General features: G+C 49.6%; 1 protein-coding gene across 1 annotated transcript in view; it reads left to right on the forward strand.

The window, feature by feature from the left end:
- Window positions 1-2,745: 2,745 nt before the first annotated feature.
- The window catches only part of ZNF618 (zinc finger protein 618), a 76,356-nt gene continuing 52,308 nt past the window's right edge, over window positions 2,746-26,793 (forward strand). Inside the window, exons 1-2 of the mRNA XM_023746032.1 lie at window positions 2,746-2,856; window positions 22,382-22,425. Coding sequence (XP_023601800.1) covers window positions 2,746-2,856; window positions 22,382-22,425 — 155 coding nt within the window. The remainder of the gene's footprint in view (window positions 2,857-22,381; window positions 22,426-26,793) is intronic.

Below are 26,793 nucleotides of genomic sequence, written 5' to 3' on the forward strand. Positions count from 1 at the left end.
GGCTGCAGGCTGACCCGGAGTGTAATTACTTCCGAGAGGTGGGGGGCAAGCTGGGATGTTAACCATCCCACAGCCCTTTATGTTTCTCTACCGGTTATGGGCCAAGGAGTAAGGATTTGTGCGTGTCCGCCTTTCCTAAGTGGGGTGTGGGAATGCCCCCTGCAGGGGTGTGATGGGTCCAGGTGGGTGGAAGAGTATGTGCTTCTGTGCCGTGGGAATGGCACTGTGCAAGCTGGGGGTCTCATGCTCTTGGACCGATCCGTACTCACTGAGCTGAGAGAGAGACCAGCATCTGGTTGTCAGGGCAACCTTACTGGACACCTGCTCCCACTACAGGATTCCTGACCAGGCTGCTTGTGTCCAGTGATAGGACCCACCTGCTTCTTCCCTGCAGCCCATTCATTCTTTTTTGCGTGGTTCTGGGAAGGCCTGCCTCCTCCTGACTGTCCATGGCCCTAGAAATCCTGCTTCGGTTTTGAGGATTCATTGAAGGTGTCTCTCTCTCCCCTTCCAAGTGGAGGCCTGCTGTTGCCCACAGCGCTCTTCACTCGTGTAGTGTAGGTAGAGTGCCTGGTTCAGGGGGAGGTGGGGGCGGCGGGGCTTGGGAGGGACTGTAGGATGAAGGGAGGAAGCAAGCCCGTGCCCATTTGACTGTCCTGAAGAAGTATCTGTCCGGGGGCCTGTTGGTTGGGATTGTCCAGAGAACTTGTGACTCAGATGGAGCTGGATTTGAACCTGGGCTCCTCCCCTTGCACAGATACTTCATCTCAGTAATTGTTTCCTCATCTGGACAGTTGAGATGTGGAATGCTGCCCCACAGCATTATGGTAAGGATGAAAACAGGCGATGCGTGTGGCGTCCTTCATACACCGCCGCACACATAGTGGACGCTCAGATGCTGCATATGACATTGAAGGGATTTCCGTGGGACACCATCTCGACTGTCCCAGGTAGCAAGTTCTTTGAAGTGCCCTTTAAATCCCCAAAGTCTAGCACTGGGCGTGGCACATAGACTGTGTTGAGAAGCTTCCAGCTCCCACAGCCACATGCCTCCTCTGAGTATTAAGTGACTGTTGAACTGAGCCGAACTGAATTGGGAGTTCTGGCCTGCGTTTCCAAGCTCAGGGTCAGGCCCTGAGGAGACCCTGTTTGGGGCGAGGCCTGCCATGTCTCCCTGGCTGCTCTTTGCAGCTGGAACAGCCCTGATGTGGATGGAGGCTTCTGAGCAAGTACGAGGTCTCCCTGCCATTTAGAATGTGCAAGCAGCCCGTAATTCTCTTGACTGGAAAACAAGTGCCCTAGCTCTATTTTTATGTTTTATTATACATAAAACTGTTGTCCTGGTCGGATGGCTCAGTTGGTTGGAGCATCGTCCCGTGCACCAAAAGGTTGCGGGTTCTGTTCCCAGTCAGGGCACATACCTAGTTTGTGAATTTGATCCTAGTCAGGCCGTGTATGGAAGGCAACCTATCAATGTTTCTCACATTGATGTCTGCTTCTCTCTCTCTGGCCCTCTCTCTCTCCCTTCCTCTAAAATCAATAATGTATCCTCGGGTGAGGATTTAAAACAAATAAATAAATAAAACGGTTACTCGCTTAGCCACATGTCCACTCCCCTAAAGAAACCCACAGCTGCCTCAGGCTTTGGAAGGCCTTTTAATTGAGTCCCAATAAGAAAGCCTGAGAGAAGGGTGAGTCCAGGACATTTTGTGGGGGGTCACCGTCTTGTTGCTCTTGACAGAGAGCGTCAGCATGGCAGCCTGCTTCCCCTCTGTCGGGGGCTGGTCGGGGGCAGAGCCGGCAGATGGCGGGGAAGGCGATGCTATTGGCCGCGCCAGAACAGAGCAGCTCCCCCGCCCCTCATCTTTATTGGATTTCAATGAGTCTTCCTGCCCTGGGTCATACGCGCAGGGCAGCCTCCTAAATGGCGCGCTGGAATTTCGCTCCCTTTGTACTGAGGGCCTCAAGCACACTCCATCGCCATTGTCGACCTTGAGTGGAGAAAATGCAGAGAGCCCGGCAGAACTCCTTCCTCCCGGGCAGCCCTGAGCTTTGGAACATGACTGTTCTGGAGAAAGGCACGAGCGAGTGAGGAGGCAGGTGGGGGAGGGCAGTGGAGGCCGCCTTTGCAGACTCCGTGGCCCCTGTGTGGCTGCCTTTGCCTGGAAACCCAGATCCTCACACTTCTCTGTGGAACGTTTCAGGGCCTTAAAGAGTATTGCGGGGCCTCACAGCTTTGCAGTTGTCAGATCCGAGGAGGGGTCCCAGGAGACATGTGGCCGTGGGAATTGGAAGGTTCTAGAAGGCACTTGGAGACCCTGTCTTCTGACCCCGAAGCTCAGGTGTTTCAGAACAAAAATTACTGGATTGAAAGGACACACGTCATTTTATCAAACCCTCTTGGTAGATGCCAGTTAAGTGCTTACTCTGTGCCCTTCATCTGCATCATTTTGAGTGCCCACTGTGTGCCAGCATGTGCTTCGGAGCCGGCTGTGCTGGGCTGAGGCCGTTGCAGGTGCAAAGACTTCAGAGGGCAGTGTCCTCCTACAGGTGAGGTGTGTACACAGGGTCAGATCTTCCTGATGAAGTTATCTCTGCACTTTTCCCCTGCCCCCCAAGAAGGGACACGAAGGGACCGCGGGGCAGGTGCTCTCTGCCTGTTCCTCAGCCGCGGAGTGGCAGAGGTTAGGCGTGAGTGCAGGGTCTCTAGTCCGAGGTGTAGATGTGCGTCTGTCACCTGGGACGATGGAGAAGAGGGCCCTGGAGCAGAGCAGGGCCGCTGTGGTGACCATGATTGCCTGTGGGATTGCCTGGCTTTGGCCTTCTGCATTGGAGCGTCACATTTCCCACATGGAGGTAGGTTTTGGTGGCTGCAAATTGCTACCTGTAATGGGGGGGCGGGGGAGTAATTAGAGAAGGAGCATTTTCCAGATACAAGGGCTAGGTCTTCAGGATGGAAGTCCCATAGCTCAAGGGGCCAGTGGCTGGGGGGCGGAAGGGTCCTCTGATGTGAGGAGAACATTTCTCTCCCTCGCTGTCCCTGCAGACCCCTTAGACCCCTCTCCTCTCTGAGGGCTGGAGTCTCTGTTTGTACAGTCGCTCAAAGGCATCAGCTTCTTCCTCACCCCGATTCCTCTGTGTCCCCACCACAAGATCATCCAGCTTGAATGCCCTGTTGTCAAGGTGCTCACTATCTCGCCATTGGCCGCCGGCCCTGGAGGAGAAGGTTCCTCTTCCTCCTGAGCTCAGAGCTGCCTCCCTCTAATGACTGTCGCCAGGGTCCCCCCTGCACAGGACCAGAGCGAAGGGGCAAGTCTAGCTCTGTTAGCTGCCGCCACGCTCGCCCCGACTAGGAAAATACTGCCCGCCGAAGTGTAAGTGTGTCACTGCCAGTCATGGTGCAAAGGCTCCAATCCGAGGGCCTTTCTAGGATCTTATCCTGATTAATTAGGTCAGCGTCTCCGAAATCAATTTCCAGTGACATCCCGCCGCCTGGTAGCGTGTTCCCGCCAGCCGGGCGAGGGAGTTGGCGGGGATGCGATTCCCTGGCCTCTGGTGCAGTTCAGGCCTCGTCTCCACCTGGGAAGAAAGTCCTATTACACATCTCTTCTGTGATTATCCTGACTTTTTATTTCATATGCCCTCCCCCTCAAATCTCCCATTAAACCCCTGTAGATCCCGCTTCAAACAGGCAATTAGACTAACAACGTAATTATATCCCTCAATGCTAATTGTAACTGGTTTAGGGGAAAAGCAAAGAGAAAGAGGCGTCAAAATCTCTGTAAACTAAAGGCAGCTATTAAAGTTTCCAGGTATTTCTTGTCCACGTGCCTTTCCTGAGAGCCCTGGCTGCCGGTGTCGGTGTCTGCGTAGCTTTGCAGTTGGCCCAGCTCACCCTTACGACACCCGTGGGCCTGTGTCCGCTGTCCTGAGCATGTGCTGTGGCACCCCTGTTCCTGCCCATCTGTGGTTTTCTGTCCTTCGCTCTCATTTCTCTGACTCTTTCTCCACCACTTTTATCCTCTGAGAAAAGAATGAACAGGCGAGGAGGTTGAAGGAAACTACATTTCTTCCATCTCTTGTCAATGCTCCATCAACCCCCCATGGCCATGGGTTGTTGGTCCATGTGATTCTCCCTCGTGGAGGCTGGGGAAGTCTGGGCAGAGCTGGACCTGGTCCCAGGGTTTGAGCCTGTTGTGTGACAAGGATGCCACAGGAAGACATCTCCTGCTACCCCACCCATTCTGAGCAGCTCTGGTCCCTACCTTGGGGCTGCCCATGGCCAGGGAAGGTGGCAGGCAGGTAGGTAGTTGAGCAGTGGGACCATTGGGAAGAGTATATATCAGAGGAGACCCAGCTCTGCCTTGGTTGGCCAGGGAGAGATGAGGGGTGGAGTAGGGTAGAGTAGGGATACTGAGAAGTTTCCTGGTGGGAGTGATGTCTAGGATGAGACTTGACTGAAGGAGGGGGAGGAGAGGTAGCCAGAGCAGGTGCAGGAAGCCTGGTGTGGCCGGAGCATTAGGCGTGAGGATTGTGCTGTGGCAGCTGGGAAGGAGTGTGGATTTTACCTTGGCAGGGGAAGGGGACTCGGTGAAGGTTTTAAACCGGGAATGACCGGGTCAGACTTTAATCTTAGAAAGACCAGAGAGGCTGCAGGTGGGGGCTGTTGGATTGGAGGACTTTGAATGGAGGCTGGAAGGAAGCCTGGGTGGTTTTTCTTGAGTGCTGACTGCCAGCCTGCAGACCTGCCGTGGTGGGGATGGACTAGTGCGTGACCCTGAGGTGGTCACTTCTCTGGGCCTCCCTTGCCTTGCCAATTAAAGCGAGGGTAGGCATGTTTCCTTTCCATGCTGTAGGGGGGCACATCAGAAAGATTCGGGTCTATAAGGTCTAGCTCCAGGCCCGACATAGAGTAGACATCAGAGCGGTACTTGTGAATAGGGAGTATGTACCGGAACGCACTTCCCAATATACCTGCCTCTCCTCTGTGGACTCCAGCGTTTCCAGAGGAGGCGAGCCCAGGGACTCACACTGTGTTGATGGACTCCTCTTGGGAACCCTAGTAGGGTCGATGGCTTTTCAGTTTTGTGCGTTCTCCCACCTTTGGTGTCAAGTCCCAAACCATGGCCTCCTGCCTCAGTGCAGTGCGCCATCTTCTTTTTCTCAGAAATGGGGTTTCCCAGCTTGATCATTGAATGTGCCCTTGGGTAACTGTCATTCATGTTGTCACCTCGGACATCCATGAGCTTGGGACCGCACTGTCTTTCGGTAAAGGTTCTCAAGTTCCCATGGCACCTGGCGCGGGCCATGCAGTGCCAGGTATTCTGTCCCTGGGTTTGCCATCAGTTATGCAGAAGGGACGATTTCATTAAAATTTCCATTAACTGTTTTTTTCCTTTCTTTTTCATTTTTTTTTAAAGCCAGTGAGCAATTTATAGATTCATTAACTTTTTACTACACTTGTGAAGCCAGGAAGAGGGGAATAAAGGAAATGAAATATTTGGTCCGCAACATATCACTAAAAGATGGTGGCCTTTAAATGCGGAGGATGACGAGCTGGGCAATTAGGAAAGTCTGGGATCTTCCAGAAGGATCCAGAACCGAAATATCGTGGCAAGAAACACCACCCCTTTCATCCCCTGCTCTCCCATCCCTGCCCCAGCCATAGCTGACCCAGCCACTGATTATTCTTTCACCAGATGGCTGCCCATCCTTTGATGACACAGCTCCCCTGGGGAGCTCACCGCCTCTGGACAAACTGCACCTCTGAGCATATTTCCTTATAGAGTGGTGCAATCTGACTCCTTATAGCTCTCATTTCCTCTCCTTCTGGGTGGGTGGGGGGTGGGGGGTTAGGTATGGCCTGATAGTTGGTGTGGCACATGGGCTTTGGGGCCAGACAAGCTTGGGTGCTAATACTAGCCCTGTTCCTTACTAGCTGTGTGATTTTGGGCAAGTAAAGTGGACCTTCACTGAGCCTCGGTTACTTTATCTATAATATTACAGTGTATTAGGAACTCTGGGAAGGCCCAGAGAAATGGCAGCCATATTCTTCACTGCACAGTTAGTTGTGAGGATAAAATGAGATGGTTTACTAAAGATGCCCAACCGACATTCACATTCCAGAGCATGCCATGTGGTGGGACTGCTCCTCTCCGAGCATTCTCACTTGGATCTGGTTCCCCACAACGGCCAGTCACTTTGCCTGTCAGGACCTCAGTTTCCCCAGTTATAACGTAGATGAATAATTCTTAGCTAATGAGGATGTTGGATGAGTTCAGACACATTTGATGAGCCTTGTAGAGTCCCTGGCACATAATAGTATCTCAATGCACTCAAGCAGTCTATAATTACTGTGGTCTGTTGTACTAAAAAGGCAACAGGCTTAAAGATTACCTCCCTCAAGAGCCTCTTAGAAAATCTAAGTGCTTGAAGGTGGTCTCAAGTTCATCTTGTTCAGCTCCCAGGTGGAGCTTGAATGCCCTGAGGGCTGAACTTCCCAGTGGATGATGTACCTGGGTCCAGCCACTATGTCTACTCAAGTGGCTGCATTCAGGAGGACAGACTGTAAATATAGGTCTTTAATCTGGAGAAGGATGTCATCCAGGAAGTCACCTTATCCCGAAACCTGCCATTATAGACGTGCAGTACATGTAAACTAGAGTGAGTTTTCCCTCAAAAGTAGTCATGATAGAAAGCTAAGCAGGAAGGAGGGGGAAAACTCATGTACTTCTGAGCCACCCAGGGCAAGTGCTTTTGGGGCTACTATATATGTGCATGTATGGTTTGTTTATATGAAATCATATGTGTATCTAGTTTTGATTCTGATCTTGTCATTTCACTTCAGCACTTAGGCATTTTTTTATTTAGCTCCTCACCATTTGTGAGCATCCATTCTAATGGCTTCCCGAGCATATATTTGTTGACACTGTTGTGCATATAGGTCGTTCCCCAGCTTTTATGATAAATAATGCAGTGGACATCTTTGTGCATGAATCCTTTTTCTTCTTTTAGGTGATAGTCATAGAATTTGTTCCTCCAAGTGGATTACTAGGTCAGAGGATATGAGGGTTGGTAAGTCTGTTGTGATAGTGCCAACTGAAAGGTGGCAGTGGATGTGACAGCTGAGTGCTTTGGAGATTCTCGTGGAAGAACTCCATTTGGGAGAGTTGACATGGTAGAATGCTGCCTTCTCATCGTCTGTCTTAGCTGGGTTGGTAGTTGCTGACTTGTTTTGTTTGCACTAAACCCTTTGGGTCAAGCAATGAGCTGGTGCCTGGGGTATTGACTTTTATGTGCCTAAAACACATAGTGCCCATGGTCGCAGGGCCTCACATTGGGCCTGACAAGGCAGCAAGAAGGCTAACACTCATGAAAGGAACTTGAAGGTTGTGTTTAAACACATGTGACCTTGAACGTGTTACCTCTACTCTGAGCCTTTGTTTTTCCCTCTGCACAACAGGCTTTCTGGCTCAAAGGACAATGAGAAAGTACTGTGTTTTGAGCACTAAGGTGTTGTCCATGAAGTCGATCAGGGAGAGTCTAGCGTAGTTTTGAATAGAGTGTTGGTGGTTGCCTGGTACAGTGCTTTGGATAGACTTCTGAGAATGATATAGTATCTTCAAATATCTCTTCTTAACCGTTAAGTCATTTGACTTTCTTTGGTTTTAATTAAATGTGGGCATTTTCCATATTCTGCTGCTTTGGCCATGAGGCGTGCTAACTGTTGGGGTTGTGGTGAGTTGACGTTTTGAAATGAGTTTTACAGCAGTGAAGAAATTACGATGGTAGCAGCGAGGACGGTGGTAGCCATTACTTACGTAGCGCTTAGTCTGTGCCAGGCACTCTTCTAAGAGCCTTACATTTATTAACTCTCTTTATCACTTAATGATTTCATTAAATCAATTCATTTCATGAAAGAGAAGCAAGACATAGGGTCTTAGAAAAGGAGACTGGAGCCAGAAGAGGGAAGGAACTCGTTATTTGTCTTGGAAGAAGAACTGGGTTTGATTCTCACCCCTGCCAGTACCTAGTGGTTTGGGGCGAAGTCACTGAACCTCCACTCCCTTGTCTCTGAAATGGAAATCACGACTCCTACCTTGTAAAGAATTAAATGCAGTAATGGATGTGAAAATCTCACCAGTCTCAATCATGGGCCTTGGCCCGTGTTTCTAAGTGGTTAGAGCATTGGCCTGCACACTGAAGAGTTATGGGTTCGATTCCTGGTCAAGGGCAGGTACCTGGGTTGTGGCTTCACTCCCCATCCGTAGTTGGGGCACTTGCAGGAGGCAACCAGTTGATGTCTCTCTCACATTGATATGTCTCTCTCTCTTTCTCTCCTTTCTACTCTCTGAAAAGCAATGGAAAAATATCCTCGGGTGAGGATTAACAACAATAAAAAATAAAAGTCGTCAATCACTAAACAAATCTGGGGCATTGATAGAATGTGTTATTGCTACCTCGCCCCACACTCAGCTCTGGGAACCTGGGTCATCTTCCCCTTTAAGGATGCTGTGTAGGTGCTTTCTATGTGCTGGACCACGTGGTGGGCACTGGGGAATCCAGAGGCATGGCCCCTCCCGGGGAAGATGTATGGTCCAGCTGGGAAGACAGGTCATAAAAAGATGACTGAGTGTACCAGCTGGTTGATCAATACCATTTGAATGGCCCAGGCAATAAGTGCTTTAAGAAAACAGGGGAGGGAGGTCGGCAGTGTGGCTTGGGGGAGGGGGAATGGTACTTTCAATGAAGGGGAAGGGCAGAATGTAGTGTGAAACCAAGCCTTCCATCACAGCCAGGACAAAGAAGTGTACAGGATTGAGTCTACGCCTTATGGGACATGAATGCTCTTGTCTTTTATGATGTGGTTCATAAAACAGCGCCATCAAGTTCCAGTGTGAATCTGGAGTAGTAGCCCTGAAGGTGGAAAGCCCTGAGGTGCTAGGGGTGTTCTCCCCTCAGCCAGCCCAGCTGGCATCAGACTTTGGTACCACAGAGCCTCCACTCCTGGTCCTGATGAACATAGTGTTCTAGCTCTGCTTAGGAGATGCTTCTAGAGTGGCCATTGGTTGCTTGGTTCTTCTGAGTAACAGCTTAGGGACAACCAGCCTTCCTCATTGTGAATTTCCTGTCAGTAGCAGATTTCAGCCAAGATCCGAAGTAAAAATATGCGGGCAGGCCATCCAGACATCCCATGTGTTGGGAGACTAGCCCTGGTTGGCCAAGCTTCTATTTCTCAGATTTTCAGGGCCCTTTTAGCGGAGCTGTGATTCTTCTGGGGAGTGTGGAAGAAGATACAGTTTGAGGGAAGATAGTCCTTCCCTGTGAGGTAGTTACAGTCCACACAGGGAAACTGGACTCAGGTGGACCCCTTTCTTTGGTGAGCTGTGCGGGACACAGCCATCAAGTGGTTGCAACTCTCCAGGAGTTTCCTGATCCGAGCTGATCGCCTGTTGGTTTGGCCTCACTCAGCTCCATTCCTGCTTTCCCTTACTGTGCTCTGTATTACAAGGAACTGCATTTCCCAGGTGCCCTTGCTCTCTGGACTTTGAATAATTGAGCAAGAAGGATGCCAGCAGGTGGGAAGAAGGGGCAAGCCCAGGGTATTTCTCCCTTCTCACTGTCTGCCTCTCCCGTTGTTTTCTGTGTAGCTCCAGTCTCTCAGTGATCCATTCCCATTGGGAAGCCTTTGCTGAACAGCCCTACCTTCTGGTAACACCATCTCTTCCCTTTCTCTCCCCAGGCCTAGAGGTGGTAGCAGCAGCTTCCTCATATGGGAATCCTTCCTGTCCCCTGTGTGACTTCTCAGCCCATTCATCACCTGTGTATTCAAATCCCTATATTAAATCCGCCCCCACCCGCCCGTTTGAAAGACCTAGAGTGGCTTCTATTTTTCTGGTCCAGATCGTGTAGGACAGACCACCCAGATCAGGCCCCTTAGAACATTTGGCTCTTCCCACCCTGAGTAATTCCATGGAAGTCATTGTAAGATCGTGGCTGCCCTAATAAATTCAGGCTACCAGATTCCCCCCATCCCCCTGCAAAGAAAACAGAATTGTAAAAGAATTTCAGAATCGTCTGGCTGTCTAGATTTCTCAGCAGGTGCCCATTGGGATGTGGAGAATTACAATCTTTCTTTTCTTCATGGGTCTCCCATTTTGTAGGAAAATGGGTGACTCCTTCCTTTCCAACTGCTAGAAGAACTATTTTGATGTTTAAAAAATTCATGCAGTCATCCTCCCCCCCCCACCCCCCATTTGCCTGGGCTGTTGATCTTGTGATATATTTATAGAGATTGTGGTTGGCTGACCAGGAGTTATTTTGCAATAGGAATTTGTAAGATTTCTACTTTGAGCATGTGTGGCAGACTTTTCTTTTTTTAAAAAAAGAAAAATTCTTTCTTAGAACATCTACTGTGTCCTTCTGTAATAATTTCTCTTTCAAACCAAAGTGAGCCTTGTGTTTTACACATAATTTTCTTCTGTGTGTATTTCTTTGTCTCTGGTCTTCTCTCTTCTTTGAGATCTCTTTACGCTGAATTTTAAAAGGCCACAGCTCCTCCTTCTTGTAGGGATGATTTTACAAATGAGAATGTAAATCATCAGAAAAACAGTGCTTTTGGGGTCAGGAGACCTCAGTTTCTCTCTCTATAAAAGGATGGTGTTGAACTAGATTTGAGGGAGCAAGCATGCTACCATCCCCAGCTTTACCACGCTCACTGCAGACATCAATAATCAATTACCGCACTCTTCCTAGATGAGCTCTGATGTGGCCTCAGAATCCTTGTCCACACATTGTCCCAGGCAGCCACGGCTGTTTGATCAGAATTAGCACTGGAAATGAAACCTGTTTGCCACGCTTGGACTAGATGATTTCCTAGACCCCATTCACCACCATGGTTCTCTAAGTATTGGCAGGACCATTTCTTTATGTTTCAAACCAGTTGACCTTTATTATGCCCCTGTTGTATGCTGTGGAGTCACAGAGGAGCTGTTTATTAAAAGCTGGCCATGCTCATAGAATTTGCAGTTTGGTCGGGAGCAAGGCTGCAGAGAGTGGCGGTGTCCCCAGGCGTGCTCAGGCACACCCTGGGACCTCCAGGAGGTTGTCCCTATGTTCCAGGAAGGCGCTTGGGATCCAGCTGGTCCGAGAGGACAGCGGTCTAGGCAGGGGGACAGCATAAGAAAGACAGACACAACAGCATCAACAAGTTTCTGAACTTGGAGAGTCCTCAGAGCCTAGCCATCTGGTCAACATTCTCCAGTTGATGGCTAGGGAAACCAGCTCAGGTTAAGACAGGGACTTGCCTGAATGTTAATAAATGCTATAGCTAAAGTTTAATAAGTTTTATATAGCACTTACTGTGTGCCAGGCATTATTTTGAGAGCTTTACATCTGTTAACTAATGTAGTCCCAAGTAACCGCGTGAGATGAGTGCCATTATTATCCCCATTTGACAGATGAGGAAACTGTCCGAGGGTGAAGTGACCTCACCGAGTGTCACCTGTCTCTGAAGTTGTGGAGTCAGGACTGAGCCCAGGCCACTCCAGGTTCTGTGCTGGGAACTGTGCCAAGTAAGTCCTCTGGGAAGGACCCGAATATCTTGGGGCTTTCTTTAGTGTATTAATTTTGCTCACCGCCATCAACGTAATCGTGACATCCTTCAGATCTGTGGCTCATGTAGTGCCGTTGGCACTAGCTGAGAATGTTGGAGACTCCCAACCTTTTTATCCACCAGCTGCTGTGTTCTGAGGGGCTTTCCCCTCTATTTTACATCCGAGGAAACTGAGGCCGAGAGAGGTGATGCGACTTGAGCCAGGTCACCCAGCTTCTAGTGGCCCAGACCATTTGAACCCAGTTCTGCCTGACTCCACGTGTCACAGTTGGGAGTCCAGCAGCCTCATTGGATGGAAGGGCAGAGGGAAGGTCAAAGGTAGCGTCTGACAGGAGTCAGAGGAGGGGGCCTCGGGGCTGTCCGACATCCCTGTCACAGGAGCCCTTTACTTTGTCCCTTGAAGAGGTTTGAGGACCAACGTTTTCTTCTTACTGCCTTACTTAAAAATACCCAAAGGCTGACTTTTAAAAACCCTGTCCCCTTGCCCTGCCCGGTTTGGCTCAGTGGATAGAGCGTCGGCCTGCAGACTGAAAGGTCCCAGGTTCGATTCCGGTCAAGGGCATGTACCTTAGTTGCGGGCACATCCCCAGTAGGAGGTGTGCGGGAGGCAGCTGATCAATGTTTCTCTCTCATCGATGTTTCTAACTCTCTATCCCGCTCCCTTCCTCTCTGTAAAAAAATCAATAAAATATATTTAAAAAATAAAAACCCTGTCCCCCAATTCTTAGTTCACTAATTTGGATTTTATAATCCTCTGTAAACCTATTTATAATAGATTTTTTTCCCTCGTGAAGCAAAAAAAGTTTTCCTTTTTTTTTTACATTTCCCCCCTCCCCCCACTTCCTGCTGATCTGAGGCGAATATTTATCACGTATTTAATGAGTAATCTGAGTCCTGGCCTAGTGAGGCTGCACCAGGACATGGTTTATGGCTGATCTGGTTTTAACTCGCTCCAGGCGGTTTTCCCTGGAGTTTTCTGTAAAATCATAAACCTGGAGAGAGAATTTTTGTGGAATTCAGTCACGTGACTGTCTCTTTTGTAAATTGAGAGATTAACTGTGTGACTGAAGAACTGAGAAATTTTTCGTTGTCTTTTTTTTTTTTTAAAGAAAACAAACAGCGGCATTTATGCACCCAGAGGAGCGTGTCCACTCTTAAAGGCGGGGGAATGTCAGTCGCCAAGGTCACCTGCTGGGCTTTTCAGGCAGCATGGCACAGGGTTTGAGAACATGGACTTGGAACCGAGCATCTGAGCCTCTCCCCAGCTGGTCCCTGTGCCCGGCGAGCCTAGCTCCCGTCTCCACAGCGGGGCTGGGGACAGTCCCTACCACTTACTGTGGTTGATGTGGTGCGTGCAGTGCCCGAGCCCAGGCCTGGCATACAGGAGGTGCTCAGTAGATGCTGGACGCTCTGGGATTGCTAGTATTATCCCCGTTGGAGGCCTTTTAAGCTAGATTAATAGCACAAGGTGACACTGGGTGTAAAAGCCCTGAAATAAGCATGCAGCTGATTAACTCAGTCCTCATGACAGGCTCTGAGATGGGCACCAGCATCATTCCCATTTCACAGAGGAGAGGACTGAGGCAGTGAGAGGTCAAGTTACTCGCTGAAGTCCCACCAGCAAGTGTCAAGGCCTGTGCCCTCCTGACTCCCAGGGACCACCACCCCTGCTCTTTGTGTCCTGCATGGTTTGGTCTTGCAGCCTCAAGGCTTTTGACTGCTGGTCCTGGGGAGGGAGAGCCTCAGCTGACCCTAACTCTGACCCCTAACTAGTCTGAATGCCTCTTCGTATTGCCCCCTCCAGCAACCCATTTGCAGACAGGATTCTGATTTCGTTTCTCCCCTGCCCGAAGCCCTTCATGGTGGGTGAAGGGTAGAAGAAAACTCCTTGTAGTTTCTCTGCAACTCTTCTATAAATGTAAAATTATCTCAGTATAAAAAGTTCAAAAAAAACACCACACAACACAAAACAAAAATACCCCCAAACCTTTGCTGAGCCCGACCACAGGAATAACGTCAGTTTATGATGCAAGTGTAGAACTCTGTGACCCAACCCGGCTGGGCATTTAGAACTTACACACAAACAACCAGGAACTATCTCAGAACCTTTAGATCCAGATGTGGACTGTGAGCCCCAGCCGCAGTGGCATCCGGCATCCGGCAGGCCCCTGGGAATGAGAACAAGGCCCATGGTCTGGGTGGTGAGTTCCTCACAGCAGCCCAGCGGAGGCTTCTGCCCCTCCTCTCCGAGGCCAGGACTCCCTCTTCTTCTAAGGTTTGTGAGTCAGGCCCCAGGCGGAGGTGGGTCCATCTTTTACTTCCGTCCCTCCCAGGTGCCCAGGTCTGTGCTCGGAGGAGACCAGGCCCTCCAGACACCACAGCTGCAGCAGTTTATTTTTCAAACCTGCCATTTGTTGAGCAACTACTGTGTGCCAGCTCCATCCTGGGTGCTCTCCACACTCTATCAGCGGTGATCTTTGTCACGCCCCGTAGCTCATTCCTGGAGTTTTCTCTTCTCTACTGCTGTCCCCGACCATCATCATCTCTTTCCTGGAAGGTGACAGTGGCCTTCATGTTGGGCTCCTGCCTCCATACTGCAGCCAGCAGTGGCCTTCAGAGGTCCACGTGCCTTCTGGGGTGGCCAATGGGCCTGGGAATACAGAAAGAAAGGTTCCTTAGCCTGGCTTACAGGTGCTCAGTAACTACTAGCGGTTGGTGATGACGACAAAGACAATGCTGTTGGTGATAGTGTCAGTATTAGGGTCCTGCTGTCCGCATGGCTGCCCGCTGAGAGAGGAGAGGAAACTCAAGTGAAATATACAAGGCCTGTGCTGGTTTCATTTCTAGGAAACTTGATTGATTTCTTGACACTTGACCTCAGGCAGCAAGGGCTTGGGAAGAGGCAGAAGGGCAACGTAACCAAGAGGAATGAAGGCATTGGTTGTTTCCCATGGGTTTTCCCTGTAGTTGGGACCTTGGCCCTCGATGATGGCATCTCTGGGGCCTCTCTTCGTCTCTGGCCTCATCCTGGAGTCTGGGCAGGAGCTCTGGTGAGCCTGGGTATGTCCGTGGGCTGGTCCCCTCTTCTGGAGGTGAAGGCCCTCAGAGAAGTCTGCAGCCCTGTGGGGTTCAGTGCCCGAGACTACCCAGCTGGCAAGACGGCACGTTTCTCCTTGCTCCCTGGCACCCCGCCGGTGTTAGCTTCATTTGTGTCTAAGTTTTACGTTTCCCCCACTGAGCAAGGCTCTGTGTGCCCTGTTCCAGCATCCATCCCTCGGGAAGCCCTTCCCGACTCTGCAGTTTCACCGGGTCCTGTTGTCAGAGATGCTCATGGCATCCAGACTTTTCTCTTTAGAGTGCACATCTCGGTTGGAAGCTATACATCGATCGCATGCTGTAATGAAGTAATCACTGCCTGTCTCCCTCACGATTCTTGTTGCTGTTGTGTCCCCGGGAACTACCCTGGTCGCCAGCACATTGTAGGCACCTGGTAGATAGTATCTGGGTGAATGACTAAGGAACCATGTCTGATTCATCTTACTATCAATCTCCCAAGGCCTTGCTCAGAATCACACATCTATTATGAACTATATCAATACCTATTGAAAAATGGCATCACCCATCTGAGTTCCAGTTCTTTTTTTTTTTAACTGAGAGCCTTCTCTGGCAGCTTCTACCACCCCTGAAGCTTGGAACCCAGGGCCGTCAGTGTCTCTGAGTAACTGTGTTCTCTTGGGAAAGCAAATATACGAAATGAAAAGCCGAGTACCACATGCTAGAAACATATTGCTGAATGTGATCTGAGAAGCAAGGTCTAATTCGGGATTTTATGCTATATTTAGTTTCCTGGGAATGGAATCCTCTTTATAACTTGCAAAGCTATTGTTCAGGGTTGGCACAGTCACCCTGAATAGGTGTTTCAGGAGCACCTGGTGAATAAAGCGGGGACTGCTGGTGCTTCATTTGGGGTAGATAGAAAAGCAGTTCATCGTCATTGTTTGGGGCCAGATTTGGTTTCTTGGTCCTAGAGATTGAAGGTGTATAGAACACATGGGAGCCCTGGCCATGCCATTGATCCGCCATGTGACCTTGGACAAGTCGCTTGGCCCCTGTCTGTGCTTGATTGGTTCTCGGTCAGAGGGGGATAGTTAAACTGCAGTGTCTCCTTGGGGTTATTGGGAGGATGCCATGCAGTGTAACCATCTATAAAGTGCTGGCTGTGCTGTGATTAATATTTTTATGCACCAGAAAGATGCAATTCCATTTTTCTTGGTGCTAAGACACAAGATTTTTGGAATCTTCCTTACTCTCTCTCAACCGTCACATCCAGTTCATCAGCAAGTCCTGCTCGTTCTACTTTCTGGTATATCCAGAACCCAACCCTTCCTCACCCGCTCACTGCCACTACCCAGGTCCCAGCCGCCCTCATCTTTTACCTGGGCTGCTGCAGTCACCTCCTCATCGGCCTCCACCCTTGCCCATGGTCTGTTCTAAACACAGCAGCCAGAATGATCTTTTTAAAATGAAAGTCAAATGATGTCACTTTGCCAAAACCTTCCAGTGGCTCTTCAAAGTAAACACCACGGCCCTTCGGTGGCCTACAGGCCCTGGGCTGACCTCCTGTTCCTCTTCTCCTCCCGTCCTCACTCACTCCCGCCCTTGAGTCTCCGCACTGGCCATTCTCTTTCCCAGACACCACATGGCCACCTTCTTCCATTGTTTGCCTACTCTGATCACTTTATTTAAAACTGCCATCCCCTACTCCTCCCTCGTTTCCAACCTTCCGATGACCCCTGTCTTTCTCTGTTTTCCTCCTATAGTACTGATTACTTTCTAGCATACATATTTTTACCAACTTATTACACTTAATGTGACTGTCTCCCCCATTTGCATGTAAAGGCCATGGGAGCAGGGATGTATCCCAACGCCTAGAACAATGTCTGGCGCCTAGAAGGAGCTCAGTAAGTGCTTGTCGGATGAGCGAATGACTGCTCCTGATTTGAGTCCTGTGCCTCAGTGGGAGGGAGAGAAAGTTCAAGTTACATTTGGGGATCCACTGGGTATTGGAAAGGAAAGAGAGGTAGATGCGGCTTGCGTTGTTCGGGACACACCCGTCCTCCTGTCCTCTGGCAGGTGCTTCTCACAGGTGTGCTGCCTCCTGCAGGCCTCCAGGTCAAGGGCACTTGGTTTCACTCCTGAGGCTGAGCACCTTCCTATGGTCCGGTGGACCAGTTGGTCATGCAAAACAGAGTTTATCGAACTAACATGCATGTATGTGCATGAAACACACACATGCTGTGGAGTAACATGCATTTAATATTTGTGAGTGTGACATCCACGTAAGTTAGTAAGAAAGAAGACAGGACTCCAGGCGCACATTCAGTCTTCCCTCCCGAGGGTGGAGGCGGCCCCAGAAGCAGTGAGCCGGGGGGGTGGGGGGGGATTTGGGATGGTCCACCAGTGGATTCGACCTTGTCCACCCAAAGCTGAGCCCATAGTAGGCTTTCAAGGAAATATCTGTTGAATGAATAAAGGAGTGATTGATTACTTCAGATCAGTTGCTTATATTTCATCCAAGTATAATTGCCAATGCAGTTCATCATTCATCTAAGCAACCCCATTCTCTGTATTTCCTGAGAAATAATAACTAACGGATTTGACCCTGTTTGCCGTGTGCTAGGCCCTGAGCTGGGCGCTGGAGACATGGCCACATGAGAGACGTTGGCTTTGTCCAGGAGGAGTGCACAGCCTGGGGGCAGGCAGGCACTGCAGGAACCGTGGTCCTAGTCCCGTTGAGTTGGTGAAAGGCACTGGTGGGGGTGTGTTAGCAGGGTTGGCGAACAGTGAACAGGATCAATCCAATCTGGTGCGGGAGCGGGGAGTCCTTGGTCTCCAGAGAGGAAGCAATTTTGGAGTTTCAGTGGGGGAGGGAAAAGGCAAGATCCTAGTTAGACCCCCACGGAAATGTGCTGCGCCAGGCCCCGGGCTTGGCTGGCCGAGGTGCCATGTTGGAGATGCCCCCTCCCAGGGCGGTGGCCCCCTCCATCCCCTCCGAGCTGGGGGAACCGTGAGCTCCCGCATTCGCTGTGGCACCCCAGCCTCCCTGAACCTCTGGCTCGGCTCTCTTTTCCAAGAAAGGCATTTCATTCTTTGAGATCAGGCAGCCAGGACCCAAGGAGCTGTTTTCCTCCATTGTGCAAGCATGACAAATCATTAATTTTTGATTGATTTGCTTAGAATTATGGGCGCCCCAGCATTCTTTCCGCCGCTGAACAGCTGTATAACAAATGAATATATCAGTGTGCACAAAAGATTGGAGATCTAAGAGAAGCCATTACATTGGCCACCCTCCCCCACCCTCACCCCTTCCGGGGCAGTGAAGGGAGGAAATTTTTACCAGAAATTCCTCAAGTGGCTTAAAGGGGGAAAAAAAAGCCTTTTTATAATTGAATTAAATCTTTATCTCTTCATCTTGTGAGGCAGATTTCCAAATACACACCAGGTCCCCACGTGCTTGGGTTTCATCCATCCAGGAGGAATCTTTAATAATGAAATTTCAACTTGTGAATTAAAACCAAAAAGGGGGAGGAAAAAAAAAAAGCAAATTCTGCCCCTCCTATTTGCTTTTTTTTTTTTTTTTGGTTGCTCTATTCCTTTAAGATTTTGGAACCGTACCAGTGCACTAAATGTGACCTCCATAACTTTTAAATTAAGAATTTATGCTGGCTTGAAATTTATGAAATATTTCAGCATGAAAGAAAGCCTTTTTCCCTCAGGAAAATTGAGCAATAAATCACAGCACTGTGGATTTACTGCCCCAGAGCCAGCGAGAGATAGGATTTTTTTTTTTTTTTGCTTCATTCTGAAAAAAAAAAAAAAATGTAATCATATAAGACAGCTTAGCTGCTATCCTCCCACTCTCTAGAATTTTTAATTTCAGCTGTTTCTGCTTGGATTTATTTCCAATATTCCTGCTCGGCTTTTCAATTTCCTCAGTTATTAAATTTTAATTCAGTGCATTAGCATTTAAATTAAAAAAGGGTTTATTTTATCGAAATCGTTGGCCAGCCCCCATCCCGTAGCACACGAATTGCCTGTTTCTGCCATTTGCACAAAATGTGAAATGCAGCTAATGTATTACAACTTACATTTGCACAAATTTAGAAATAAAATTTCTGGGTTTGGAATAATATTTTCTTTCCAAGAAAATCCTTAATAAGAGAATGGAAAAGAGCAACTTAACATTCATTTGGGGAGGGAAGAGGAGGGTTGAATGGAACCAAAAATAGCCTTGCTCAGGTTCTAAGGAGAAGCCGGTATATAAGGAATGGATGGGGCTAGGTACCCTGATGGGGAGCTGGGGGTGTCTGGGTGCCTTTACCCCCTCCTCTGAGAGAGTGAGCAGGAGGGTCTCTCATGGCCCACTGTCCCCAGCACATTTCATTTGCCATCGAGGGCTTGGGTAAGGTTGGGTCAACTCCACATAGAATGACAGAGAGGAACGTAGAGGGTGGAGATGACCTGACTCAGCTCTCCTGCTCCTGCTCCCATTCTTGCCTATGGGCAAGCTCAGGTCCAGGGAAAGGAAAGCTTGCCCAAGGTTCAAAGGGAGACCCAGACAGAGCCTGGGCAGGAAGCTACATATCCTCTAGGAGCACATGGCCCAGCAGTAGTGGCGACAGCAGTAGAGGTTCCATTACTTAAGCGATTGCAACACATGCCTGGCCTGCGCTTCGTACTCTATCTGCACCGCCGTGTTCAGTGGTGGGGGGTTAGGTGGAAGCTCATGAGATGCTGACTTGCGGCTTGTCTCAGATCAGGCCTGAGACAAGCCGGGGAGACCCCTGGTGCTGCCCAGGCCGGCTCTGCAGCTGAGCCCTGCTAAGTACGTTTATCTGCGCTACTCTGTGTAAGTTACCTTGTATTAAGTCTCATGCCAGCCCCATGATGGAGGTCCTGGGATTACAGTATTGCCATTTGCAGATGAGGAAACTCACCGAGGAGCATACAGCTAGGAAATGGCAGAACCAGGACTCGAACGCAGACCGCCTGAGTCTAAACCCTGTCCTCTTAAACTTCAAATTGAGATCAAGTCAGATTACCCTGAATTTGTGGTTCAGGTTGGGTCACATGAATTTGCTGGTATTAGAATCTTGGGGCCTAGGAAAATGGCAGTGTCAGCGGTGCAACTGATTCGAACAGTAGGGGTCGCTATGATGTATTGATTGGTGAGGACACGCAGCAAGCTGGCCTGGCCTCTTAGGGAGCTCTACCACTGAGAGTTGGCGCCTTTAGCACTGCGGGCTTCAACTGGGGCTGGGAGGGGTCGTCCTTGTCATTATGGTGGGTCTAGATGCAGGCCCGCATGCTGTGATTGACAGCTGCTGTGATTGACAGGTGCTATTTTCGACAGTTCTGACTTGTGCCCATTGTCCATCAGCTCTACTCCTGCCAGGGTAGCACTCCTCCTTCATCGGTTTGTTTTCCCTTGTGCCACCACCTTAGTCTCTGCAAAGGGATTTGTTTAGACAACTATTTGAACATTTTTTATTCGCACTTTGTCTTTATTTATAAAAATGGGTGGAAAATAAAAATGAGTGTTGCTAGCAGTGATACAAAGCTCCAGTATCATAAGCATCATAAAAGGGCACGGTAGCTGGGGATGATCAGGTGTGCAAAAAACAGAATCTTCTCTCGTACCCAGCCACGTTCCCTGTATTTGAACTAGTCAACTCTGTGTGAAATTATGAAGGAAAAGGACAACAAAAGACAACATTAAAAATATGTATGAAATGCTAGAAATCGAAGGCTAGAGTTGAGTCTGGAAGGCGAGAGGTCATTTGGGATTGTACCGTTTTTTTAGGCTCTCTGGGGCAGAATTCCCACCCCCTGCCACTTCTGCCTCTTACGATACGGACGTGAAAACATTGTCTTCCCGCTCGCTTTACAGACAAGTTTTGAGGAATGCAGTGTCGGAGAGAGGCTGTAATTGATCCCGTTCTTCTGCTCCCAGTGAAATGATATGCAAACCATTTTCTGCTTTGTTTCTTCTACTGAAATAATACACCGGCATCCCATTAATTTCTCCTGCCCAGGCCTCATGCTTCTGCCTCCCCATTTGTCCTTCACCTTTCTACTTCCCTCCTGTGGACAGTCGGAGTGGTGTAGGCTCACCCCATTTCTCCATTAGCTCTCCTGGATGTTGGTGGACAATAAAGTATTACAGAGCTGAGAAGGTAGGCGCTGGAGTCACCCAGACCTGGGCTTGTAGCCATGGGGTATTGGATAAGTGGCTGAAGGACCCTCTGTGCGAACCTGTAAAATGGGAATATTGTGTATGTGTGTTGGGGGACCTATTGAGAGGATTGAATAAGCGGCATGTAATGTCGTACACTAGCACCTGCTGGGAAGTTCTCCAGGGGGAGAGCGTCTGGATGCCCACAGGGGCCAGGCTGGAGGGCTGTGTAAGAGGCGAGAGGGAAGGGTAGAAGGAGGTATGTCAGCTGTAGCTGACTGTGGCCATGTGGGGACTGTGTTGCTGGATTAACTGGTTTTTAAAGAGAAGCTGAAATGTGGCCTTTGTGTGTGGGGGGCCAGGGGGGGTGAAATGCCTTTACTTTTATATATTTACACTTTGGATTGAAGTCCGCCATCTGGTTTTGCCAGTTTGCAACTTCCCATAAGCACTCATCAATAGGTAGCGGCTGCTGTGTTTATTTTAGGTCATCAATCCTTCATCCAACCCTGAAATGCGAAAAGTTTGAAAACAGGAAAGATTTTTTTGTCGCTGATGAAGTGGCAGGACCTGACCTCAGGGAGAACAGGCTGGTTGCCCTCTTCATCTATCCCAGGGGGGCTCACTGTGTAAGTTTCTCTGTAGGAACATCAATGTGCTTGAGTCCTGGGGGCTCCCCAGACCCCGCCAGGGTTGTTTCCAAATGCAGAACACACGTGGCAACATTACCTTTCTAAAATTGGAAGGATTCTGAATCTGGGAACACATGTGTGCCAGCATTTTGAAGCTACATTATTTTAAACGTTTGCACAAAGCGAGGGGCTGCTTCTTCAACCAGGGGTGGTGGGGAACCTGGGCCTTCCCCCATGTCTGTGGCCTCCGCATCGCGGTCCCCCCAGCACTGGCCTGGGAGTCAGGATCCCCAGGTCTCTGTCCCTCAGCCCTCATGAGACTGCAGGCAGCTTCCTCCTCCCCCAGGGCCTCAGTCTCTCCATCGGAAATTTTATGATTTCTGAAAATTTAATTTGGTCAGCCTTATTTCCCCACCCCACCCCCGCCCCCAAATAAAGAGATTAGGAACCAGCACTCTCTCGCCTCCCCCTGCTCAGAGGGTTGGGGGACAGAATATTTTAACATAAATGAATTTCCCCCCTCCGGTTGGTGGGAATAAATCTGCGGCTACTGTTTTATTGGAAATCCCAGCTGAAAATAAAAATGGTGCAATTCAATCTCAGATTTAGCTGGTTACTTACTTTTCACCGAGTCCCCAGGGTTCTGTGGTTGCTGGGTTTGTGTTGGCAATGGGTGCTCCGCTGGATTTAAAGGGCCCAGCAAATGTGGGTTGGGGGTGTGCTGACTCCCTCTCACCACTGGGGGCAGAGTTTTCCAGCCTGAAGGAATGGAGCGGGGGACAGGGCCAGCTCACCCCTGTGTCCCAAGGCTGTGCCGGGCTGCAGCCTGGTGGGGTGGCAGAGGGTAGAATTCTGTGTCTCCCCCCTTGGCTAATGCAGGTGTTTGGGTTTCTTTTGCAGGCTGACGGAGCCAGTGCGGCTGGACGGAAAAGCACGGCGAGCAGGTAGGTACGCCCTCACCTCACCACGCCTCCCTCACCACTAGCAGCCACCTCTCCCTGGTTTGCCTCTTTCTTCCTCCCGAAGGGATGGATGGTCCGGGCCAGGCCCCTTTGCTGAGAAGTATCCGTACTTCCCTGGAGGATGTACTGTGTGGGCAGCACTTTCCAGACCTCCTGGGGTCCTCTGTGGGCACCTGTGCCTGGAACCAAGGATGACTCAATCCTCAATGGGCCTTTGGCTGCTCAAGTTGGGGAGGAAAGGTCCTGCTCAGGGTCATGTGATGAGTGAGTGGCTGTGTCGAGGCCTTGAACCTGCCGAAGCTGGGTGCACTCTCTGTTCAGAAACAGTGAGCTCAAGTGAGGGTCCAGCAAGCCTATCCCACCGTCCTCCCTCATTCATTGAGCACCTGCTAGGTTAGGCCTAGTGCTGTGTGCTACGGGCCCAGATGTATTTGATGCTAATTTATTCATCCAACGGATATTTGAGTGTCCGCTGCGTGGCAGGCACTGTTCAAAGTGCTGGGTCTACAGCAGGGAAAAGACAAGGCTCCATCCGTTTCTCATGATTGTCACGTGAAGTGGTCTTTGCCTTCGTGCATGAATCTCCCATGCCAGCATATCTGCCTGTTGTCAGGGGACAGCAGGCGGGTTTCCCCATAGTCCTAGTGGCTGCCTGGAGCTCTGTATTGGGTCTTAGCAGCCCACGGCTGCAGGGGGAGAAGAGTGCTGAGATAGATTAGAGATGCCTGCCCAGTCAGGGGAGCGGGTGGGTGGCATACGTGCCATCTCTGCTCCCCGTGACTAGCCTAGGCTTGAATATACTCAGTCACGGAGCCCCGTATTATTACCAAGATGCCAGAATATACCCCAGGAAGGACCAATCCAAACCCTAGGGTCATGTGTCATTTGAAGAAATTTCTAATAATTATGACTACCATTGAGTCAGCACTTACATGTCAGCTCCCGACTTCGTGACTTACATATATCAACTTACTATTAATTCATGTGATCTTTATAATAACCCTAAGTGGGAGGTGCTCTTATTCCCACTTTACAGACGAGGACGCTGAAGCACAGAGACGTGTTTGGGCTTCAGGCCTCCCAGTTGGAAGTGAGCAGGACAGCCAGGATGCTCACCCAGGTCTGACTCCTCCGATGCATATGCTTAACCACTGTGCCCGCTCACTTCTTGGTATGAAGTGATCAGTTAATAGGTGTTAGCGGAGACTGTTAGGGGCCAACGGCTCTGCCATAGGCTGGGGGCTTGTCAAGAAGGCAAGGACTCCAAAGGAGCTAACAAGTGAGTTTATATTGATTCTGTCATTAAAGCTAGTAGCGCATCTTTGAAAGACCAAAGCAGTAATGTTATACAGTGACCCAGCATTCAGTCTGAGAAGTGACTTACGCCTTAAACATCAAGAGAATGTCAATGTAGGCCTTAGCTGATGCTGGTGAACTTGACCCTGGCCTGGGTTAGATTGGCCAAGTGGGGCTTAGACTTGTAGGCACTTTGTGGAGCATTAGACTCCCTTAGTCCCTGTTTCAGATGGGGAAACAAAGCCCCAAGGCTCCCTGGGGTCAGAGGTAGGCTAGATGGAATGGCCTTGAAGGACCTGCGACCCTCTGACATGGGCTTCCCCTGAGCTCCCAGCCATGCCACAGCACGCTGTCTTACACACCAGGGTCTACTTTCGTCTCAGCACCTTCCTTTTGGCCCAGAACACCCCATTTTGTTACTTCTCCAGAGGGCCTCTGGCTAAACCCCAAAACCAACAGCATGGGCTGCTCAGGAATTAGTGTGAAATTGAGGGGGACAAGGAGAGATGGTGTTTCTGATCCTAAGAGACAACCGAATGTGGTTTGGTTTATTTCCTTGTAACCCAACCTGGGTCGATTTTACAAGACCAGTGATCCCAGCACTTGAGGTTAATGCTGACCTGGTGTGCAGGTTACAAGTCACAGAGCACAGCTCAGCCAAACCTCACTTATTCTGGGGGCATGGGGGCTGCGGGGCCTTGGCTGTGGAAAATACTAAAGGAAATGTGGTTTTTATAATCACGTAAATGAAGCCACGGGCTTGCTGTGGGGAAGAATTGTTGCCTTTTGTTGTCAGTTGAAGGTTTTCAGGCGTGGAAGGACTCTGCAGATAACCTACTCCAGCGCTCTCATTTGGAGATAAGGAAGCCAGGGGTGGAAGAGGTTAAGGGACTCATGTATTCGCTGCCTAACCCAGTGATCAGGCCTGAGTAGACAGGGAGATTGTTGGGGGGGGGGGGGGGGAGGTGAAAAATCATTCCGGTCATTCATTCCAGAAATGCTTACGGAGCACCTGCTAAATGCCAGAGTCTGACCTATGACCCGGTGCTGGATATATAGTAATGAACAGCAGACAGCAACCCTGGCCGTATGGAGTTGATGTTCTAGTGGAAGTGGGAGAGACATAATAAATGCATAAACTATGTGGTATGTCAGGTGGTAAAAGGTGCTATGGGAGAAAGCAGGGAGGGGGATTAGTGAACCAGAGGGAGTATTGCATCCCCAGGAAGGTGGCATTTGAACAAGGATCTGAAGGAGATGAGGGACTGAGCCAAGCAATCATGAGAGAAGCACATTTCAGGCAGAGAGAATAGTAGGTGGGGGAATAGTAGGTGCAGGGCCGTGGGGCAGGAATTTGTGTATCATATTGGAGCAACAGCAAGGAAGCTGATGTGGCGTGGCTCTTTAGGGCCTTGGAGGTGGGGAACCACTGGGGATTTTGGACAGAAGGGTGGCATCAATTTGGTTTTTAAAAGGATCATTCTGGCTGCCAGGAGGAGAGTACATGGCAGGAGACAAGATGTTGTAAGAAGTGTTGCTAATGTTCAGGACCTTAGAAGGTAGGCTTGCAGGTGAGTTTCTAAAAGGTTATTTTAGTCAGGACTAAGGAATGCCGTTTTGCAAAGCTGGGTTGTGTGAGTCCTGCATCCAAAGTGCATAGCCTCCCGCTTGGGCCTGGGAGGGTGTGGAACAGCCGTCACCCCTGTGGCTCCCACTCTCCATGCCTGGTCTGCCAGGCATCCATCGTCCTTGACCTCTCTCCAGCCCCACTAAGGGCCAGGCAGCTTAGCTCAGTGTTGAAGAGCCCAGACTGTCTGGGTTCAGATCCTGGCACTGCCCGCCTCCTGAATATGTGACCTTGGGCTAGTTACCTGTCCTCAGTTTCCCTGTTGTTTAAATGGGGGTTATATCAGTACCTCCCTGATAGTGTTGTCATTGGTAATAATGTTAATAATAATTTAATGTTGTTATTATTAAGTGTGATAATGAGATATATACCTTAGCACCATGTCTGGCCCAGGGTAGATGTTCAGTAAATGCTTGTTTTATCACCACATCTCCACCATGCTAGCTTCCACTCCTAGGAAAAGGTAACAGTGGGCTGGCAGTTGATTTCTTGTAGAGCCTAGACATTGGAGAGAGGGCAGGATGGGGGGTGCAGGTGGGGATGGGAGCTTGTATTTGCTGAGGGCCTACCATGATCCAGCTACTGTGTTATGCAGTTTATACACAGCTCATTCGATCCTCCCAGAGGCCCTCTGAGGCAGTGATTGGCATCCCTCTTCCTTGGAGGGAATTGAGAAATAGACTTGTCCAACGTTACCCAAATAGTCAAATGGCTTTGGGCTAGGCTGAGTCTTGTCCTTTTTAGCCAAGATTTTTCACTGGTGGACCATTTAATTTGATGACCACATGCGTGTGGCTGCATCATTATTTTTTGAATAACATATTCTTGTTGTTTAGCATTTTGGATTTCAGCCGTAAAATAAAAGTAGCCCTAAACTATCTTCATTTGCATAAAATTTCACAGGAACAGTGGGCCCGATGCTCATCATTGACCAGTGTGGTGTTAACAGAATGAATCACTTGAGGACTCGGGGTGTATTTTAGGCTGCGACTCCCATCTTGACTTTAGGTGTATACGCCTGTTAATGGAGCTTATTTAATTTCCAGAAATGTGTATTCTGGAAATCTTTGGGCAAACTTCGGGCAGAGTTGGACCACAAAAATCATAAAAACTGCAGGCTGGCTTGGAAAGTTAAATTCCCAAGTGTGAAAAGGAGAGGGAGCCCGTTGCTTTCTTTGGTGGGCAGAGTTCACTGTGCTTTATCAGTTACTGTTAAACCAAGACTCTGCAAATAAGGCAGATTCTGAAAATTCAGCGACATCCTTAGGTTTGCTCTGTGGAGACAGCCACAGAAATGCCACTCACTTCGGCACATCAGAATCAGGGAATCATTTCTGCCAAATGGCCTGTGGCTCTTGAACTTGGGGTGGTCCTGCAGAGTGAAGTGACGGGCCTCGAGGGAACCTCTGCGCGGTGCCCCCGCCCAG

Source organism: Myotis lucifugus, unplaced genomic scaffold (assembly GCF_000147115.1).
Source record: "Myotis lucifugus unplaced genomic scaffold, Myoluc2.0 scaffold_620, whole genome shotgun sequence".
Classification (NCBI taxonomy): Eukaryota; Metazoa; Chordata; class Mammalia; order Chiroptera; family Vespertilionidae; genus Myotis; species Myotis lucifugus.